The 13,537-nt window shown below is 39.0% G+C and overlaps 1 protein-coding gene and 1 non-coding gene across 11 annotated transcripts in view; both read left to right on the top strand.

Moving 5' to 3' along the window:
* Window positions 1-13,537, top strand: part of CPEB3 (cytoplasmic polyadenylation element binding protein 3) — a 263,323-nt gene that overhangs the window by 121,614 nt on the left and 128,172 nt on the right. For 9 of the 10 annotated variants that reach the window (XM_059881919.1, XM_024985731.2, XM_024985732.2 and 6 more), the window contains 2 exons: window positions 1,665-1,832; window positions 3,558-3,647. In XM_059881919.1, the coding sequence (XP_059737902.1) occupies window positions 1,665-1,832; window positions 3,558-3,647 (258 nt within the window). The remainder of the gene's footprint in view (window positions 1-1,664; window positions 1,833-3,557; window positions 3,648-13,537) is intronic. The other variant, NM_001193228.2, reaches the window with a different exon arrangement.
* TRNAG-CCC (transfer RNA glycine (anticodon CCC)) lies at window positions 1,396-1,468 on the top strand. Its single transcript has one exon. It is a non-coding gene; the product is annotated as a tRNA-Gly (tRNA).

Raw genomic sequence — 13,537 nt, 5'->3', positions numbered from 1 at the left:
GAATTTACTGTCTCTTGTTTGCCCTTGCCAGGCTAAAAAAGCTAGGTGACATGAAGTGACAAATTGTGTTCTGTTTCTTTGTAGCTTAGCTGGGAAGAGTGGAACAAAAAATTCTTTGGTCCTTTTATTTATTAACTCTCAACATCAAAACAGTGCCTTTCTTATACCACCTGGGTTGTTCATAAAATAAACAGACTTATATTAGTAACTTTTTTTTTTATAAAAGAAATAAATTTTTAGTATTTTTCTAAGACTATTTATATTCTGTTTTAGAGAGTTGGCTATGGTGATGCAGAACCTAGGTCTCAGGGAAATATAGAGTGGAGAGACTAAATGAGAAAGACAGTGTCCTTTTTTTGAAAAGTGTATGAATTTATTTTAGAGGGGAGTTTTTCTCATTTTCAAAAGTTAGAAAGTTCAAGATAATTCATTTTTAGAGTAGAACCTAATGGAAAGTTTTACCAGGAACTCACTGACTCAAACTGGAAAAAATACATATATTTTTTAAACTTAAATTTTATTTTGTAATGCCAGATGGCACTATTGTGTTGTATTTATTAACAAATTTTAACTTCTGGCATCTTCCTAATCGCATGTGGAGAGGGTAGGGGCCTTTGCTTCTCAGACTATAGAATTAACAATGGAAATCATTTTTTTGAATGATATAAAATACAGCTTAGTCACAACCACATCTACATCTGTATATCCACATCTTAATTTATATGTTTTCATTCACTTGTCCCATCTTTTATTATTGTAGATGTTCATTTCCAAATGGGAGTAACTTGAAATGGCGGGGACAAATTGATCATTTTTAGTCCTGCTCTCAGCTTCTGTCATCAGTTTACTATCCCCCCGCCTATCAGGGCCAGTCTTTAGAACTGAGCCTCTGAGGTTACCATAAAGAGCAATCAAAATCTGTGAATAAAGATTTATCTTATTCTTCCCTTTAAGAAATGCCTGGGTAAAGGGAAAGTGATTGCTGAATACTCTTAGCAGCAGAGATAGGGGCTGTATGAGTAAAATGTAGTGATATTTTTTAGCAGCAAAAAACAGCTGTGGTTTTTTATGCTTCTTGCTTAGTATCCATCCGGTCACTTCTGTGCTGTACATACCTTTACACAAAAAATGATGCTGTACATGGAACTCTGGTCAATGCTGTGTAGCAGCCTAGATGGGAGGGGGGTAGGGTGTGGGCGAGAATGGATACACATATATGTATGGCTGAATCCCTTTGTTGTTCACCCGAAACTATCACTACATTGTTAAGCGGCCATACCTCAATACAAAATAAAAAAGTTTTTTTTTTTTTTTTTTAAATTGATGCTATAAACTTGTCTAGACATGGTAATCTGCAGTTGCTTATTCTATTGAAAAAAATCAGTGTTTGGGACTTCCCTGGTGGTCCAGTGGCTAAGACTCTGCACTCCCAATGCAGGGGGCCTGGGTTCGATCCCTGGTTAGGGAACTAGATTCCACATGCTGCAACTAAAGATCAAAGAACCTGCATGCCCAGCACAGCCAGATAAATAAATACTTAAAAAAAAAAACCACAGTTTAGGATGTATTTTTTGGAATGCTTCATTCTGTGCTTTGGCTCCTAATAAAACACGTGTTGTCTAGGAAACTACTTTTAACCATAGAAACTCCCGCATTTGTTTCAGGTCGATCTTCTCTCTTTCCCTTTGAAGATGCCTTCCTGGACGACAGTCACGGCGATCAGTCTTTGTCATCTGGCTTAAGTTCTCCCACTCGCTGTCAGAACGGGGAGCGAGTAGAGCGCTACTCTAGAAAGGTGTTTGTTGGAGGCCTTCCTCCTGATATCGATGAAGGTACCATGCACTCACTAATGGCTTAATGAAGGCCAGAGTTATTACTCGTGTGATCTGACCCTACCTCTCCTCTCGAAGACAGCTTTAGGACTTTCATGTCTTAGTGTCAGGAGATGAGGATGCTCAGTAGATGGAAAAGAAAGAGATTGTGCACCTCTGGTCTGCTCTTCAGACGTGGCAGTCTCCAAACAGCTTCTCATTTCCTTGTTATTAATTTTGGGTCACATTTTTAAATGATAATGAGAGCTAATATTTACGAAACTCTTCCAGTAAGCCCATTGTGTGCTAAGTGCTTTATATTATCTCGTTTAAACTCCACAGCTCTCCTCTAAGTCATCTCCTGCCAACTCCATTTTGTAGATGAGGAAACTAAGGATCAGAGAGAAATAGTTATGTAACTAGTGCTGTGGTTGGAATCAAAATACATCTGATTCCAGAACTTTGTTCCTATGCATCACACCATACCATTTCATATTTTAATGTAGATACCTGTTAATGAAATAACCCCTCTTGCCTTTGAAAGAATTGAGGCTAATGAGAATATTTCTTAATAATATGTTTGAGATACTAGCAATCCAAAAGTGAGTTTCACTAGTGCCTAAAGCTGGTCAACACATAGGTTGTCAGTAAATATTTGTTGAATAGAAGAATGAAATAGAATTGTGACAGAGTTAACTCAAGGGAAGAAAGCAACTCTAGTTCTAGTAGCCTTTGGATCTGCTTTAAAAATATTGTTAAAACAATTGTTTTGCCAGTGTTATTCAAGCTATAACATTTCTCTTAGTTTATCATGATTTTCTTTTTTTCATAATGAGAGAAATGGTTTTACTTTAGGCTTACTGCTTTGAAGTTATACACAGCTGAGGGCTCATTTTTCTCTAAACTATTCTGTGACTAGTGTTAATCTCATCTATAGAGATACCTGTTAATGAAAAACCCCTTGGATTTTTCTTTAAGACAAAGTTTTTGGTCATGGCTGTTGTTTAGTCGCTCAGTCGTGTCTGACTCATTGCGACCCCATGGACTGCAGCACACCAGGCTTCCCTGTCCTGAGAGAGTGGCAGCTTAAAACTGATTAGGACCTCTGTTACAACCTTCTGCTTTGAATCAAAAGTCAGAAGGTAAAGATAAGTCTGTTAAGCTATAACTTTTGAAATGTTTTCTTTATAGGATGTGTGGTAGATACGTGTAAGAGAAAGAGGCCATTGGCTTTTAGTTTTTTCTTACCCTTAAGTCACTTATTGTCCCTGCTCCTCACCAAAAGAATAGTATCTATTTCTAAAAGAATCTTATATCAATAATAATAATCTGAGATTAATAATCTCAGATTACTTCACATAAGTAGAAATGTATTTTAAATATTTTGTGTATTTTGCCTTTTTTTTCTAAAAACAGAGAACATTCCTATCTTTACAGTCCCCTTTTTCTTTGACAGAGTAGTCACCTTTGCTAATGTCAGATTTTTTTTTCTTCCAGATTCTTTATATCAGGCTTAGTGAAAGTGAAGGGAAGTGAATTATAGTTTGAAACACGTTCTGCGTGGTTGATAGTAGATAACCAAATGTACCCCCAACAGTGGTATTTCACTTAATAAATTTGACTTCTGTAAAGAATGCTTTAGAAAACAGCTCTCAAAAAACATTTTCAAATAAAAAGATATGTTTGATGCTATTCTGTCTGCAGTATGTTTTTCTCTTCTGCTAACATTCCTTCTCTGTTTTGTAGATGAGATCACTGCCAGCTTTCGCAGGTTTGGACCTCTTGTGGTAGACTGGCCTCACAAAGCTGAAAGCAAGTCGTATTTTCCTCCTAAAGGTAATGGGCTTAAAATGTCTGCACTGTTCGCCGGTTGGAGAACTAGCGTGATAGTTCAATAAAATGCATCATTTTAACTCTGGAAATAGCTTTTGACTTTTCCCCCCAATAAGAAATCATTTTAATGTTGATTGTCTTGGAGACTGTTCCCCCAGGAGCGTACTGATTGTTTCAGGGCATCTACTTTTATTGACAATGAGATCCTGTGAGTCTGCTGTGAAGGAGCCTTGGCTAACTTTTCATTAATTGGAAGAAAAGATCTAGGGTTTTGAGGATTGTCAACAATGGAGAAGATTATTTTGAATAAAATTTTATTTGTAGCCCTAGCCCTGTAGTTTTATAGATCTTATAAAACCCCAAACTTGGAACAGCTAGTGACAGAAGACTGACATTATGTCAAATTACCTTTATCCATGACTGTGTCTTAAGTGACTTAGCCTGGTGATGGGTAGAGGGCAAAGTAGCATGACCTTGCTTCCCTTTCCATGACCTTGCTTTCCTTACTTTTGGTAGGCTTTTTTGATGGTTTATGAGGGCATGAAAAATATATCACTTTAGTTTATCATTTTGTGGAATCTAGATAACTTTTCTGATGGTATTAATTCTGGGTATGTTCCAACATTTATATTGAAGAGTGTTTTGAGCTACAGAGAAAGTTTTCTTCTTGTGTTATGGTCTGCATGTTTCAAGGATGTCCTTCATCTCTAAGGAATTGGGCTTTGATGTGTGTTATTGTGTAACAGTACTCACCGCAAGAAGATGGAGTCTAAATACCTGTCCTTCCTGTGCCTTGTACAGGAATTGAATTATAGCTTAGCCTAGAAATGGCAGGCGGCTTCCTTTTATCTCTGGTTTATTAGATTTGTCACCTGTACTTCTCCCCACTGTATTTCTATGAAAATAATTTATTCACTAAATATAAGGTTATTTGCTTTTAACTTTCTTCTGTTAATCCTCTCCAGTAATTTTTTAAAATTAAAAATAAGTTTTATATTAGTCTAAAAAGATAAAAATCATCATGCTGATTATTTCAGTGAAGGAATGTATTCACTTTGTGGTGCATATATTGACACTAAAGAAATATTTAAAACATGTTTTTAACAATGCTTAATGGTTCGTTGAGTCAGAATCCTGGTATTTCAGTGAATGAATGAGTTCATCTCACTGCGCTGCATGTAATACACTCTGTAAAGTCACATGTATAAAAAGATGTTCCTGAGAGTACTAGTTGCACATGTGAATGAAGGCAGCTGTCATTTTAGGGAAAGAATGTATCCACCATGCTGTGGTGCGTGTGATACACTCTATAAAATGACATGTATAAAAGATACCTTCCCTCTGCCTCCCTGAGACTGAGTATGTATTTATTCTTAAAATTAAATTTCAAACACATCTTATAAACAACCAACACTATTGTGCTTTAGACATGTGTAAGAGATATTTTTAAGAGTGCTAGTTGAAAAAAAATCATTCTGAGAAGGTTATAAAAATGATTCTGGGATAAAAGGTGCAGAATGATCATTGTGAAAAATGAAAATAAGCACATCTATGATCATGTCCAAATAAAATTAACCCAAATATACCTCTGTCAGAGATGATCATTTTATTAAATGTATACATTTTATTAAATATCTTTCTTATATCTCTTTATGAATACATACATTTATATGAAATTTAAAATTTTACATAATTGGGATCACAGTATATATGCTAATATTTAATAACCTTCATTTCCCCCCAGCAATGTCAACATCTTTCTATAAGAAATTTACATTATCCTTAATGATAGTCAGTCCTATTGAAAGAGGAGAGTGAAAAAGTTGGCTTAAAGCTCAACATTCAGAAAACTAAGATCATGGCTTCTGGTCCCAGCACTTCATGGGAAATAGATGGGGAAACAGTGGAAACAGTGTCAGACTTTATTTTTGGGGCTCCAAAATCACTGCAGATGGTGAATGCAGCCATGAAATTGAAAGACGCTTACTCATTGGAAGGAAAGTTATGACCAACCTAGATAGCATATTCAAAAGCAGAGACATCACTTTGCCAACAAAGGTTCGTCTAGTCAAGGCTATGGTTTTTCCAGTGGTCATGTGTGGATGTGAGAGTTGGACTGTGAAGAAAGCTGAGCGCCGAAGAATTGATGCTTTTGAACTGTGGTGTTGGAGAAGACTCTTGAGAGTCCCTTGGACTGCAAGGAGATCCAACCAGTCCCTTCTAAAGGAGATCAGTCCTGGGTGTTCATTGGAAGATCAGATCAGTCGCTCAGTCGTGTCCGACTGCTAAAGCTGAAATTCTAATACTTTGGCCACCTCATGCAAAGAGTTGACTCATTGGAAAAGACTCTGATGCTGGGAGGGATTGGGGGCAGGAGGAGAAGGGGACGACAGAGGATGAGATGGCTGATGGCATCACCAGCTCGACGGACATGAGTTTGAGCAAGCTCCGGGAGTTGGTGATGGACAGGGAGGCCTGGTGTGCTGCAATTCATGGGGTCACAAAGAGTCGGACACGACTGAGTGACTGAACTGAACTAAATTGAGGACATTTAAGTTGCTTTCAGTTGTTTTTTCTCATGGATGCTGCTTCAGTGAATATCCTTGTGGCTTTATTTTTTTGCTTTTTTCTAATGACATCTTAGGGTGAATTTGCAAAAGTGAGGTACATGTTTATACATACTGCCAAGCTTTCCTTAACAAATCATACACATTTATATTCCACTGCTGCTGCTGCCGAGTCACTTCAGTCGTGTCCGACTCTGTGCGACCCCATAGACGGCAGCCCACCAGGCTCTCCCATCCCTGGGATTCTCCAGGCAAGAACACTGGAGTGGGTTGCCATTTCCTTCTCTAATGCATGAAAGTGAAAAGTGAAAGTGAAGTCGCTCAGTCATGTCCGATTTTTAGCAACCCCATGGACTGGTAGTACCTAATTTGTGAAAATTTGTTCTGTTGACGGTCTGAAGATATGGCTCTTTTTCAATGTTTGCCAATCTGAATGGTTAAAATAGCATCCTTTCTGGCATTTTGAATTTATTATTTTACTTTATTTCATTGACATTTCATTTCTGTCTGGGATTGATAATGGAGTAAGGAACAAGAAAAGATCCACCTTTGTTTTTCCAGGTAGTATGCCTGCTGTCCCAGCTGTCATTTATTGACAGTTCCTTTTTTTCCTTATTGATTTGAATCATTAGAATTCAGTATTGGTTGAAAGGTCATCTCTCTTGTTTCTCTACACTGAATTTCAAAGACTTATTTTTTAAAAAGGTAAAGGATTTCATTAGTAATTTTGTTTACATGTTACAATGATAGTTTTTTTGATATATTGGATTAAAATATATTAAAATTAACTTCACCTGTTTCTGATTTTTAGCTTTGTAAATGTAGATATTGGAAAATTTTAAATTACATGTGTGACTCATATTTATTGGGCAGCACACCTGTAGAACATGAGTCAACAAACTCTCTTTGTTTCGCCTGTGAGCTCAGGATGGTTTTTATGTTTTTAAGTGTTGTAAAAACACATACACAGAGAAGAATAGGTAATAGAGACTCTACGTGGCCCTCAAATCTCTTTGCAGAAAGTTTATTGACTTCTGTAGCCCAGAGAATTGTTTACCTTCTGAGACATCCAGTGACAAAGGAGGCATTTATTTCAGAGGAAGTCTATGTAGACATAACTGAGTATTAAATTTTGTTCTTCTGTTGGAGATGATCACTGTAAAAGTAACAGTGAAAATGAGCATATATATGGTCATACAGTCTTTACCCATTGGTCAGTCGTGTCCAATAAAGTAAAACAGAGTAAGTCATTGTTGTGACATGTTTTTGGGTACATCAAGGACTATCAGTTCCCTTCAAGTCTTCTCTTCTCTTTTCCAAACTAAATATTTTCACATCTCTACTCATATTTTATGCATAATGGACCACCATTATTCTTGTCTGCCTTTTTGGTACATGTGTCATCTCCGCAACATCCCACTTAAATTTGTCTCTGAGAGTTAAAGAGAAAACATTTGGGTTGGTATGAGCAGTATAGAGCTCAGCAGCTCTGTGAACTCTCCATGGTTTGGGTGCCCTTCCTGTTTAACAGCACAATAACAGAATTGTAGGACATTAGAGAGGTTGCCCTTATTTCACGACTGAGGTTAAGTGTTGAGATGGACTAGTGAGAGCCAGGCCAAGCAGAGGATCTGGATCCCCTGGCTTTGGTCCTCAGGCTTGCATCCTCAGAGAGCAGCTTGCCTCTCTGGTGATTTTGGGGTCAAGGAGGAGAAATAATTATTAAACTTTTGGCTCCTGTTGTGTTTTGCTCTCAGCCAAAGTCTGAAGGTTGACCTATTTTGGAAGGACCTAAAGAAATTTGGTGTTAGTCCAAGGTTGAAGTAACTTTGAGATTCCATGCCCATTGCTTTGAACACTGGGGACACCTAAGTAGTTTATTCCAAACTGTTTTGTGCCTTGTTAATAATGCCCCCTCGTGCTGTTTCTGCTTTTCTTTGAATTCCTCGGGTTTTGATTCAGGTCAGTGCTTTTTTGGTAATACTCCTCTTGTCAGTTATACTTTTCTTAGGTCCCTGCAGCTTGGCCATTAGGCACAGTTTCTTTGGCTTTATGCTTTAGGCTTATGTGTACATAAGAGGAAAATAAGAACCATACACTATGAAGTCCTTCTGTTTTTTTCTTAGAACATGTGTGCCTAGTGAAATAAACAGAATCATTCGTGTATCCAGCAGGTATGCCTGTACAGATTTGGAGTACAGTTTGTCAAACCATGGCCATTTCATTGAACTATGGAGAGCTTAATATCTATGTAAAGAATCAGCGACCACATACGTCAGCTGTTCTCTTAAGTGTTGTTGGGCCAGCAGAGTGAGAGGGGATGGAGACTGGGGTTCTCAATAGCACAAAGCCACTGAGGCATTTGATCACCTCTTTGAGGATATGCAGAACCCTTTGGAACAGTTTGTGTGTGGGCCACAAGCAGGTCATTGCTTGGTGTTCTCCAGAGCACCTCTGAGAACATGGAAGGAAGAAAGCATGGAAGGCATATTGTGTCTTCATGATGTGTTCTCAGACCTTCTGAACTTTAGAGTCCTCTGGGGGAAATCATAAAATAACACAGTTACAGACTACAATAGTTCTCTGAAGGAAAAATGGAGAATGCAGTGACTTTTAAAAAGAGGACTTCAGTTGAGACTGAGGATATAGAGTGTCTTTGAGAAAACAGGGATTAGGTAGAACTGATTATTGAGGAGTTAGCTAGAAAGTGTAGGGAAGCTATTTTCAACCAGAGGAATACCATGTGGGAAATAGTGAGAAAAGGGCTTTATTTCCTTTGAAGAAATGAAGGAAGTGTGGTTGGAATGTTGTGATGAAGGAGAAAATGATGCAGAAGAAAGCCTTGGAAAGAAATACAGTTTTTTTCCCTTCCCTCAATTGTTCTAGTCTCCCAGAGAGAGTAGATATAAAGGCATTTCTGTGGTGTTTGGGGTAAAGACAGAATGTAGTTGGGTCAAATAGAAATATCAATTTAACATACTTCCAAATAGTTACTGATAAAACTAAAGCAAAGTGTTGCTTTGTGTTTTCTGCATTTGGCTCTTGATGATGAAAAGAGATTCAGCTAATCAGAATATTGAGGAATTTTCCTGACATTGCATCCTCATGCTTTTTAGTTCTGAAATAGCAGAGTTGAAATTGTGAGTGCTGGAAAGAGAGGTTCTCCCAAATGTTAGCACATGAACCAATCCCTGCATTCATACAAAATGCTAATCAACATCACTATGTAGGTAGCTTGGTTGCTAAGGTAATTCGAAGATAGTTACTACAAGTGGATGGTGAGAGAACAGAATAAGTGCGATAGAGGGCCTGCGTCCCGGTGCAGATGATCAGGTAACATTGAGATTATCAATCCATCTAATATTTGTTGCCCGTCTGTCTGTGGAAGAGTCTATACTCTCCGGCCTTGTGGGGCATCTAGAGAAGAAACCATTCTTGTTTTTGAGAAGACTGCAGTTTTTCAGAGGAGACGTGAGAACACAGATGTGAAACATTAAGTAATGGTAAAGACCATGAATTTGGGAACTAGACTTGCTGGGCTACCCCACCTCTTAGTTGTATGACCTTAAGCATGATGTTCAGCCTTTCTATTCCTTAGTTGCACCACCTGTAAAAGAGAGGTAATATGAGTACCTACTTCATAAAGTTGTGATGAGGACTAAAATGGATGAATCCATGTGTAGTACTTAAAATCATCCTGGCATACAGTAGGTTTATGAGTGATGTTATTTTTATTAAAGAAAATACAGATCAACTTATGGTTAATGACAAATGAGTAAAAGAAAATCCTAGGCATCCAGAGGAGGAATAGATTATCATGGGCTGGGGACTTCCCTCGTGCTGCAGGGATTAAGACTTCACACTTCCATGGCAGGGGCACAGGTCGGGCTGTGCAAGAACTGAGTCTTAAAAGCTAGACAGGGATAAAAGAGGTAAGATAATGATAATTATTCTGGGGGCTAGAATAATGATAATTAGGATGGCAAATGTTTATTAAGGACTTGTTGTCAGCTAGGCAGTGAGTGGGTTACTATTTTCTGTGCTTAATCTTATTTTAAACTCCACAAGATAGGCGCCCTTATTAGCCCCATGTTAAAGAGTAAGAAATCAGAAGAGTGTAATTTGTTCACCATCACGTGTTAAATGATAGGCCCACTGAACGGGAGAATTGGCACTGTTGAATGTAGGACAGTCAACAGAGAGAAAACCAGTTTGGTGTGGTGTTGATCTGATTAAAAACATGCAGAGTTTGGTATGTCCTCACATCTTATCTGAAAGGAAATTCCTCACGGGCACTTGACATTGTGGCTGGGGAGTTTGGGAAGAGTCTGAAGCTGCAGGTACACATCTCTTGAGAGTCAAGTTTATAGAGAGGAGGGAGAAGAAAGTGAAAAGCCATGAGTAAGTTCTGTCAGGAACCAGAAAGAAAGAGGCCATGGCAATAGAGATGAAGTGGAGTGAAGGACTGGCGTTGTGTCTGTGACCATGGCAGCTAAAGGAAAGAAGCTTCGAGCAACAACAGTCAGCACCAGCAGATACGCTAGGGTTACTGAGCAGTCCTTCATGGAGTAGAGATGCGTGTGGCTCTCTTGTCAAGTACAGGATCATAGTAATTTCTGTTGTTATCCTAATTCAAGGCCTTAGTATTGTAATGAAGTAGAAAGCAATCTGTTTTGCAGTGAATAAGTGTTATTCTATAAGGAAAAAGAATAATTCTGCCTCCCTAGCAGAGCCACTGTCATCGTTTTTGTTTCCATCCAGTCTTTATTCATATATATCTTTTTTGTGGGAGTATAATAATAGCAGAGTTACAGTTTTTTATTCTCCTTCCTCCCATGTTTCTGCTTAATTTTCTTATTTTTTAAGTGGCTGCCTCACCTATTATTACACCATAATTTACTTGCTTGTTGGTCATGTAGGCTATTATAAATAATGCTTCTGTTAATATATCCTTTCGTATGATTCTTCTTTAGGATAAATTTGCAGCAGAAGCTTAACCAGAGTTGAAAGAAATGAAAGTCCTAATGACTCCGGATTTGATATCACATGGCTTCCCAAACCAATCTTCTTTATGAAGTTTATGCTAATTTGGACATCTGCAGCACATTTTTTTGCTTAGTTTTAAGTCAGATGAATGGTACATTGCAGTTGTGGACTTACCTTTTTGCCTATGTGTTTGGAATGTAATGGACCCCTACAGAAGCCAGAAAGCACATTGATCTGACTCTTGTACTTGAAGTTTAAACCTTTTCCTCTTGGGTCCTCTTCGTCTGTTGAATCTTGGGTATTTTTTGACATCATCTGCAGTCATTTTCTGCCTTACCTTCTCTGGCCACACTGACTCCTTTGCTCTTCCTTGAAGTACACAAAGTCTTCTCAGGGTCTTAGTCTTTTGTCTGAAACTTCCTTTTGTCTGAAACCGTCTTGACCCAGATTTCTAAATGGATTGCTCCTCTCTTCCCATAGACAGACTCTGCTGAAATGTCACCTTCACAGAGAGATCTTTCCTGACTTCCGTATCTCAAATAGCAGCCCCTCTCTTCTCTTGCTGTCTAGTCCTCACTTTCATTTTATTTTTATTTTCCACCCTCACTATTTATTTTTCCTTGTGATAAGGTATACTTATCACAACCTGAAAAAAAAATTGTATGTGTTTTTTTGTTTTCCACCCTGGAGTGTAAATTTGATAAGACCAGGGATTTTGTTCTCTGCTCTATACTCAGTACCTTACACACCTGCGTCAGTGGCTAGCCCTCAGATATTTGCTCAATGAGTGGATTTTATCTTTGCGAATGATGAGTTCATTACTTGTGCAGAGAGAAGCAGAGTCCATCAGATGTTAGAGCTGCCCTAAAGAGCATCTCATTCTAATCCAGCCTTTATTTTAAGCTGGGACTCAAAGACGTGATGTGTCTTTTGCTAAGAGCACACAGCTCTTATTAGATAGACTTGAACCTGGCTGACCAGTAGTATGTACTATTTCACCTGGTGAATTATCAAAAAAAGTAGTTTTTGTTTTGCTAGGGTGTGTAATTTGTGGGAAGGGTAAATAGACCTAAAGTATATAGTCTGATAACTTATGCTATTATTTGGAAGGCTGGATTTTATATAAAACTTAGCAACTTAAGCTATATGATCCATGGTCACGCTTTCATAGCTATTTAAAACTGAAAGTGATCCTTGGCTTTTTCCTGAGTTCTTCTCTTCTGTTGGTCACACTTAACTAGCTGAGGATATTTCCAAAGAGCTGGTTTAGGTGAAGGCTATAGGTCTGAGCTGCCCTTTAGCTGTAGCTTAACCAGAAGATCCTGCCTCTTGGGTGATGCCACGCTGTTTCTGCACGTGAGTGCATTGCTCTGTAGGCAAGGTCTTTGACTGCAAGGATCAGAGAGTTCTCTTGTGCTCCTTCAAATTAAGGTTATGGTTATGAGGAACAAGGAGAGCCCCAAAATAGGAGCCATGATACAACCAGGTGTCATGGAGACTGTGCTCGGGGGTGGCAGGCTGCAGGGATTTGAACAGTAGGCACTATTAATTCTTCCTTGTAATGTTCCGCATCATCATGAGTCAGCTCTTCTCTGCATATGTGCTCCTTTCTGTGCTTCCAGGGGGCAAATTGATTTCATATTTCTAGTTGGAGTCCGGAGAGAGGGAATCTGATCAGTTCAGTTCATCTTTTAACCCCTTGCTGTGACATAGGCCATCCTAATGGTAATGACCTTAGAATCCTTGCTGCTGCTGCTGCTGTTGCTTCAGTCATGTCCGACTCTCTGTGACCCCATAGACGGCAGCCCAGCAGGCTCCCCCGTCCCTGGGATTCTCCAGGCAAGAACACTGGAGTGGGCTGCCATTTCCTTCTCCAATGCATGAAAGTGAAAAGTCAAAGTGAAGTCACTCAGTCGTATCCGACTCTTCGCGACCCCATGGACTGCAGCCCACCAGGCTCCTCTGTCCATGGGATTTTCCATGCAAGAGTACTGGAGTGGGTTGCCATTGCCTTCTCCGTAGAATCCTTGAGTGCTTAATAAAAAATAAAACAAAGCAAATGGCATAGTTCTGCTTCCTTGAGCATGGTGCTGTGCATGTGGGAAGATTAGGTTGGGCATAGCAAACTTTTGTGACAGTATATGTGTTTCTCATAACCTCCCTCATCACCTCTTGGGAGAATAGCCCACATCCAAAGTTGCTATTACTGGAGCGACAAAAAAAGTCTGCCTACCCTCAGCCTCTGCCCCTGGTTCTGTACCAAGCAGCTGCTCCCCATGCTGCCAACAGTCTCACCTCCTGTGGTGGGGCTGAGGCCAGGGAGAGGAGTTGGCATCTTCT

This window comes from Bos taurus, chromosome 26, assembly GCF_002263795.3.
Source record: "Bos taurus isolate L1 Dominette 01449 registration number 42190680 breed Hereford chromosome 26, ARS-UCD2.0, whole genome shotgun sequence".
Classification (NCBI taxonomy): domain Eukaryota; kingdom Metazoa; phylum Chordata; class Mammalia; order Artiodactyla; family Bovidae; genus Bos; species Bos taurus.
Note: the sequence above shows the minus strand (reverse complement) of the source record. Positions and strands in the feature narration are given on the sequence as shown.